Source organism: Nilaparvata lugens, unplaced genomic scaffold, assembly GCF_014356525.2.
Source record: "Nilaparvata lugens isolate BPH unplaced genomic scaffold, ASM1435652v1 scaffold4996, whole genome shotgun sequence".
Taxonomy (NCBI): domain Eukaryota; kingdom Metazoa; phylum Arthropoda; class Insecta; order Hemiptera; family Delphacidae; genus Nilaparvata; species Nilaparvata lugens.
This window is the reverse complement of record NW_024090947.1, coordinates 9,981-18,196: the sequence shown is the minus strand read 5'-3', so window position 1 is coordinate 18,196 and position 8,216 is coordinate 9,981. Positions and strand designations below refer to the sequence as shown.

The following is an 8,216-nucleotide window of genomic DNA, read 5'->3' as shown; positions in this document are numbered from 1 at the left end:
TCACTGACCTCACCCCACCCTCGTACATCAACGGCGAGCGTCAAGCGTGTGTTCACAGTGTTGCCTACTCGGCATATGCACACGATATTTGATTTGTGGATTTTTAATATGTGGATCATCTCATCTCCAATGATGAATTACTTACCTTAACTGTATGATATTGTTTTATTTTTTTACATTCATAAAAAGTAGTAGTCCATAAAAATAAAACATTTTAAAAATTTCGGGGGGGGGGGGGGGTCCGGACACCCAGGACTCCCCCCTTGGCTACGTGCCTGCTTGTAGTTGAGAATAGTGAATTTTATTTGAGAAAGTATCATTTCAATTTGAGAACATACGATTTGAAATCGAGAAGTTGTCAGTTGTAATTGGGAAATGATTTTTTAAAAAAAAACAGTGCTTCCAGTACTATATTTTTCATAAAAATATAAAATAATATTGATACTTATTCAATATTCCAATAAAACGTCAAGTTTTTAAATGAAAAATTATTTTCAAGCCCAAAAATCCATTGAAGAATTGCCGAATTGCTTGATCAAGATAATCAATTGATTGATGATAAAGTTCAATTGCGCCTTGAACATAGAGAATTTGATCTTCATCAAGTGCAATATTCCACAAAATGTTTGGAAACAAAAGTCGTGTTGTCAATACATACATAGAAATGATACTCTCATTAATCATTCGTAAACAGTACAGAGGAAATAATTTCACCATTGAAATATTAATTTGCCCCCATGCAAAGCCTATGGTAGTATTATTATTATTTATTATTATTTTTATTGCATCCCAAACATCCGAATAATCAGACTGGGGATAAGTCAAAAAGAGCAACCTAAAGGAGGTTCTCAACACATATCAAATGTAATATTGGAATACTGTGTACATAGTAAAGTATCCTTTCCTGCTCAAATCAAACCTGTACTGTAGGCTACAGAAGAGCCACGACATGTCAATTGGAAAATCTTCTCATTTTAAATTGATATCTTCTCATTTACATTTGACGATTTCTCAAATACAATTCACTACTCTCAATTACATGTGATGACTCCCCAAATACAATTGACTATTCTCATTTACAACTGACATTCTCTCAATTACAAGTGACTATTCTCAAATACAATTCATACTTTCTCAAATAAAATTGGAAAAGGTGTAGTGACTAACAACTAGTCATTGGTTCTAGCTATACAAATAAGATTATACAGCTGACTCGAATCCTATCATTTGCTGGAAAATGACTTGGTACTATCAATTGCTAGCTTTTATTCAATTGAGCTAATTCTTTTAAAATATTTGGCCTAATTCTTGTAAAATCCAACAAATGTTGTCTTGTTTTGGACAGGTTTAGACATCCCGGCCGTTGAGTTGGTAGTGAACCACAACATCCCGAGCATTCCGAAGGACTACGTGCATCGGGTTGGCAGAACTGCTAGGGCGGGAAGAGGGGGAACCGCCATTTCACTAGTGACTCCGCACGACATCCATCTGGTGCATGCTATCGAAGCCAACATTAACACTAAGCTCAAGGAGTATCAGATTGATGGTAAGTTGAAACAAAGTTGTAGCCTGGCCACTAACGACAGGACATGCATGATGAGCGTGTGTGTACACACAATGTATGACGTCATTATTTGTGTACATACACACATTCAATCTAATCGATTCATTCATTTTACAAACAAACATAATACAAAATAACAAAGAAAGATATAAAAATGTGAAATAAAAGTGGACATCCCTAGGCATAATCCCGATTAGGGGTGTACTACTCCTAATAAAACAACTAAAGAAAACTCAGAGGAGTAAGGCCGCATCGCTCTATGAATAATCTTAGCATAATAAATTATAACTTAAAATTGTACTCGTGAAATTCTAACTTTATCTTGGACTTTGTCACCTATAAATTTGGAAGAAAAATAGCACAAGGACTACCTTATTATTTTATCTTTCAATGTTATTACATTAGTGTTATTTGCATTGTAAATAAATAAATAAAAGAAAATACATTTTTTCTTCTACGGTAGCCCATCAGATGAAAACAGGATGAAATAATTACATTATGATAAATGGAAGAAATATACAGAGAAGTATACAGAGATAAAACCAAAAATAGAACATTTACAATGCAAAATCCACACTCCACTAAAAAAGGATACGTTAATTAGATTATGATTTAGGACATGTTCATCATGCATGTCCTGTCGATAAGGTCTCTTCACATTACGCTGAAATACGATAGCACGTCCAGAAAGTAAGTTCCGTTTCAATTTATATCCGCTACAGAGCTGCGATCGCAGTTCCGCACATGTGCGGTAGACGCTCTGTATCAAGGAGAAGAAACGTGCGCCATTTGGAGATCGCTGTCAGCCACGTACGTCTTGTTGTGCTGTTTACAATGTTAGTGTTGATTGAAAATTCCGCCGCTTGTGAAATCAGGTCTGTGATTCGTTTTCTGAATGCAAGGAAAGTGAACCCAAGTGAAATTTATCAGCAAATTTGCGATGTTTATGGACAAAGTGCGATGAGTGATTCAATGGTGAGAAGATGGGTCCGTCAGTTCAATGACGGACGTAGTGATGTGCTTGATGAAGAACGAAGTGGGCGTCCATCTTTGGTTACAGAAGAACTGGTTCACGCGATTGATGACAAGATCCATGAAAACCGAAGGTTACAATAGTTGCTCTCGCTATGGAATTTCCCCAAATTTCACGATCACTAATGCATGAAATTGTTACCGGAAAACTGAAATTTCGACAAGCTGAAAGAAACTGTTTCCAACTGGTTGAAGACACAGGCGGCAAATTCCTATGAAGAAGGCATACAAAAACTTGTGCCACGCTATGACAAATGTCTGCAAAATTTCGTTAGTTATGTGGAAAAGTAGTTTAAGAGTTGTAGAATTTTGTGCAATACATAACTTTTTTGTATCTATACACAATCTAATTTTATTATCAAACGGAACTTACTTTCTGGACCTACCACGTACATCTTCGGAATACGTAGCCGTTCTATCTCCCAACATTGAAAGCTACGCTACGCTGATGTGATGACGGGACAGAAAAGTAGCTTGGCTTTGACATTGGGAGATAGGGCAAATTCCAGCGTGGCGTGGACAAGTGGAAAAAGACCCTTAGGTGGGCCGTCCAGTAGAACCGTTTTCGTCCGAACTAGCATCGGCCAAAAACTACCGAACGATCCCCCAAAAAAGAAAGGAATAGATGCTCGTCCATTGCAACAAGTTCATACGGCCGCCTCCGACCGATCAGAATTTTTGATCAGAATTGAATGGGATTTTCTGGCTCTATCCGGCCGAACTAACTAGTCGAGCTGAGACAACAAAGTGGTCCTAACCTGAAATTGTTTCTCAGTCTTGATGGTTTTTGTTTTTTGAAGTTGTTCTGTTTAATAAAGTTGTAACTATGGATAGTGAAAAGTTTATAAGTTTGGTTCAAGAGCATGTTCCATTGTGGGATATGCGAGACAAAAGATACCATCATCGTTGTGATGTTCAAAGGAATCTGTGAACAAAGATTGCTTAATAATGAATAACTAATGTAGCTGTGCTTCTAGTGGAGGAGATTGTTTTAATTTTCGGAACAAAATATTTCAAATTAATATTTATTTCACAGTTTTGAGTGCTAAGTGGAAGGAATTTTGTTATCAATTCAGATCTTAATCTTTCTAAATTCAAAATTAATTGTTTCAAGTTTTTGTGTTGTTTCAATGAGGAAGTTAGTGAATAATTGAAAAGTCGCACATAACCTTTATTTGGACGATTTATTTTATGAAATTGGGATGAAAAGGAGTTTAGTACTGTAGTATGTTTCTTTGTCCTTAAGTTGATTGTAAATGATGGATAAATAAATAAATAAAATAAGATATTTGTTGAAGGTAAGATTATTGTAATGAATAACTAATTTAGTTGATATTTGTTTATTAAATTTAAAAATCTCAATATAATCATTGTTTATGACAAATTTTGGTGGCTATGATAGTTGTTAATTCAATAATTGCAACTAAACTGACGTAAACGTTTCCAATGGACGACCATATTCGGCCGAATTAACGGCCGGCAGATTCGTCCGATCCAACGACCGAACGGATCGGTTGAATACGGTTCCAGTGGACGGTTACCCTTACTGGCCAGCGTTAGAGCCTCCTATCATACTAGTACCGTACCCAAGTGAGATTTAGGCTAGGCACACACCAGATAGTCAAGACAAGACAAGACATGATCAGACACGTTTAGTCACAATACTTCACATAGCTGCTTGTGACGCAACTCACACCGATTAGGCATTACAATTAGACATGTCTTCATAAGCAACTACGTGAAGTATTGTGACTAAACGTGACTAATCTTGTCTTGACTAACCGGTGTGCGCCCAGCCTAATATCTCCTGTGGGTTATTTATTTATTATTCAGCTATTGGCATGAAGAATCACCTGATACGAACCTTAGACCAGTTATAGAATAGACACGCCCCATTGTATATTCATACTGAAAGTCGATGAAGCCAACATCTACTGCCATATCGCCAAATCGTGACGTCACCATCGTATAGAAAACTTTTCTGTATAGTTTGTTTACATTGTTTTCCACAGCAGATTGTGCCTATTTCAGCGGGAGCGTAGCGGGAGTTTACTATTTTCATAAATAATAATTTACTTTCGTCTGAAATAGAAACAATCTGAAAGTTTTCTATCCGATGCTGACGTCACGATTTGGCGATATGGCAGTAGATGTTGGCTTCAGAGGCTAGACTTCCCAGCGTGTCTATTCTATAACTGGTCAAAGATACGAACGAACGAACAAGTGAGACACGAACAAGTGAGACAAGTGTCCGTCCGTGTGCAATATAAGGACAGGGACACACGAGGCGTTCTACGCCTCCTTTCGACGCTTGTACGGCGACACGTGTAGTGAGGTCCACGTTAGGGTGTGATTACATTGAATGCGAATATGAGCAAGTGCAAGCTTAGTTATGCATGACCAAGTGTGAAGATGAGAAACAAAATGTGGAAATAGCAATAGGAACACTCACACTGAACGCTTGCACTTGCTGGTTGCGTTCAGTGTGAGCAGCTACATGCAAGTCACAACGTATTCCAATGGCACTTTTCAAATTTTGTGTTTCGGCTATGTATGATCTGACGTGCACTTGAACATATGCGCATCCATTGTCATCATACCCTTATAATGACAGTGGAGAAAGATAGGAGAGCAGAGTTGTCGGTTATCTACATTGCCTCTTCCTTATATGGAGGATGACTGATACCGATATATCTGATGTAATATCAACTGTTCATTCTTGTTAAAAACTATCAATTATATTTTATTCTTTAAGAAAAAATATTCTTTTAATACAGTTCAATACTTTAATTGAGATAAAATATTTTGTTATTTATATTTCTACATTTTTGAAAACGATCTGGCTATCTTGCGGAGCTAGAAAAGAATAGCGTTATCTGGTTTGTCGAGTGATAGACAAGGATAGCAACACCAATGTCAAATCAAATACTGTCATTATAACATGGACCTCACTATAGTCGATGTTTATATAGTAGTGGTATCTATAAGCGTACAAAAAATATAGTATATTTTTAGTGGATGTTCAGTAGATACCGATATATCTGATGTAATATCAACTGTTCATTCTTATTAAAAACTATCATTATATCTTATTCTTCAAGAAATATATTCTTCTAATACAGTTTCATAATAATTGAGATGAAATATTTTGTTATTGTGGTAATTAATATTAATATATTTAATATTTTATTATATTTCATATTTTAGCTCATATTTTATTCCGAAATTTCCTTCTCCGTTCCAACCAGAATAGATTGTTGGATGTAGTTTCTAACTCTGTGTTCAAGTGGCACTTGAAGAACTGGCTGTTTGATATCAGTGAGGATAATGCCGTCTCACTCATTGTTACTGGGGGTGCGCGTGTTTGATTCAATTTGGGTGCCTTCAGAGAGATTTTTTTTCAGTTCTATCATGCTTGTCTGATCTGTTTTCCTGACTGAATTTGTTATTTGAATTGTAGCCTTCCTCGCTATTCCTTGTTTTTCATCATCTTTTATTTCTAATTTAAAGTTATTATAATTTAGTTTTCCACTTTTTTTATCCCTTCTTAATGCATGGGGATTATAGTTTCATAATTGAAAATTATTTTAATGTAGTTTAGATCTCTAATAAAAATTGAGATATCTCTTTATAATTATAGATATAACACATATTGTTACGATAACTCGAGCTTACGCACAGGCCTTTGTTGCCTATGTAAGCTCTTTCCTATCTGATACAAGAATAAAATTGTGATAGCTCAAGAGTTCTATTGTTTAGTATAGTTCTATATTTTGTTGTTTGTTTTTAGTAAGTATATTATATCATTTCTTGAATTGTATAAACTTTATTGCTCAAGATTCTATGTAACTGCTTAGAATTGTATTCAGAAGGAAAAAATAAATTGAATTGAATTGAATTAATATATTTATTATATTTACAATATTTAATATAAATTGTTATTTGTGGTAATATTATAGTTGTCGCCAGAAACAGTGGCAGAATTATGTGGCTGGACCTCATTATAGAAAAGTACCACATGCTAAATTTCCACATGGAAGTAAGTGAAATTTGAAGAGTGGAGAAAAGCTAACTCAAAGGAGGAATGAAAATGATGAATAATAACCAATATCATAGCCTACATCTATCTTATTACGTGGTTGAGTGGTAGAGTGGACATAACTGTCCAAACTTCGCCACGTCAACAAATAAAAAAGTCATTCTATTCTATTATTCTATCTTAGTTACAAGCTGATAAGTTCCTAATACTAAATAGTAATAAATATATCGAAACAGTGAATGTTTCTATATTGAATAGACCTTCAACATTCCATCAAAGCAGGGAAAGGGCCGAAAATTTTAGACAAGGAAAGCAACACCAATGTTAATCAAATACTGTCATTATAACGTGGACCTCACTATAGTAAACTTGATTTTTGATTCTAATTCAATTTTGTTATATTCTAGGTCGAGAAGTGGCGAAGATTTTCACTCAGGTCTCAGTTTCCAAAAGAGAGGCTGAAATAAAGCTTGATGACTCCGACTTCAATGAGAAGAAAAAGCTCTACAAGAGGAAAAAGATGATTCTTGAAGGTAATTTTGCCTCTCCAATTCTCCACCTTAATTTCTAAACCTACTAATCAAGATGTCCCATTTCAATTTACGTATTATATTTCTTCAATATTAGAAGTCCAATAGTATTTTTGTGTCGAGTTGATATGGAGTCGATTTTGACTGATGTAATATGGTTTCAAAGTTTAAATAGAAATTATAAAAATTGAACTTAGTTCATTAAGTTTAACATTTGAAAAAGTTTGAACGCTTGAAAATCATGTCTCACGCTTCGAAAAGTATGTTTAATGCAACTTAAATACTCTCTTATTTGTTACTATTAATAGGGGTATAGAATTTGGACTTGGTGTCTGAAATATTAATTCCTTCAATTTACCTTCCTTTCATCTCTTGAAATCTATCAAAGGTTTTTGTAATCTTTCGTTGAAAATTTCTATTGATAAAGTTTTACATTTAATATTTTTGTGGAGAATATTCTGATAGTTGTTCTCATTTTATGACCTCAAAAATAATTCAAACGTTTTCATTTTATGACTTCTAAATTTGTTGTTCATTCATTTTCTATTAGGTTCTAGTTATTTTAAGCGATATTTTTCTGTGATAAATCTTATAGAATGATTTTAAAATGTTAACTAAGTATTTAATTGCTTTCTTTCATATTAAAGGTAAGGATCCTGATGAAGAGGAACAAAAGCTTGAAGAGAAAAGGAAACAATTTCGAAAGGAACAAAGAAAGAAACTAAGGAAAAGGATGAAGGAAAAGCAGAAAGCCAAAACGGACAGTCAAGTTGAAACAGAAATAACCGAAGATAGTGAACAAAAAGACGAGAAAAACTCTGTATAATAAATTTATTTTATTTAACATTCATTGCTATCCTTTACCCTCTAAAATTGTTCATTATTTATAGTAATCGTTTATTTGTTTTGATTTTCGTACCATAGGTAACGATTTGTTTGACTTTAGTCAGTATTTTACGGAAGGAATTGAAAGGAGATGAAGAATAATAGTGCATGAATTGGGAAGACTATTTAGAAAATTTGCCATCCATTGAAAAATGTTGCATGAAAT

At 34.5% G+C, this 8,216-nt stretch overlaps 1 protein-coding gene across 1 annotated transcript; it reads left to right on the top strand.

Annotated features, from left to right (window-relative positions):
- Positions 1 to 622: 622 nt before the first annotated feature.
- LOC120355857 (probable ATP-dependent RNA helicase DDX49) lies at positions 623 to 7,991 on the top strand. Its single transcript, XM_039444588.1, has 4 exons — positions 623 to 638; positions 1,346 to 1,546; positions 7,043 to 7,168; positions 7,813 to 7,991. The coding sequence occupies exons 1-4, from the start codon at positions 623 to 625 to the stop codon at positions 7,989 to 7,991; spliced, it is 522 nt and encodes a 173-aa protein (XP_039300522.1).
- The last annotated feature ends 225 nt before the right edge of the window (positions 7,992 to 8,216 follow it).

What these genes read in the sequence shown, in the direction of transcription:
- LOC120355857 (XM_039444588.1), top strand. An exon ending in CAAGGAGTATCAGATTGATG is followed by an intron (nt 1,547 to 7,042) that starts GTAAGTTGAAAC and finishes GTTATATTCTAG; the next exon opens with GTCGAGAAGTGGCGAAGATT. An exon ending in GAAAAAGATGATTCTTGAAG is followed by an intron (nt 7,169 to 7,812) that starts GTAATTTTGCCT and finishes TTCATATTAAAG; the next exon opens with GTAAGGATCCTGATGAAGAG.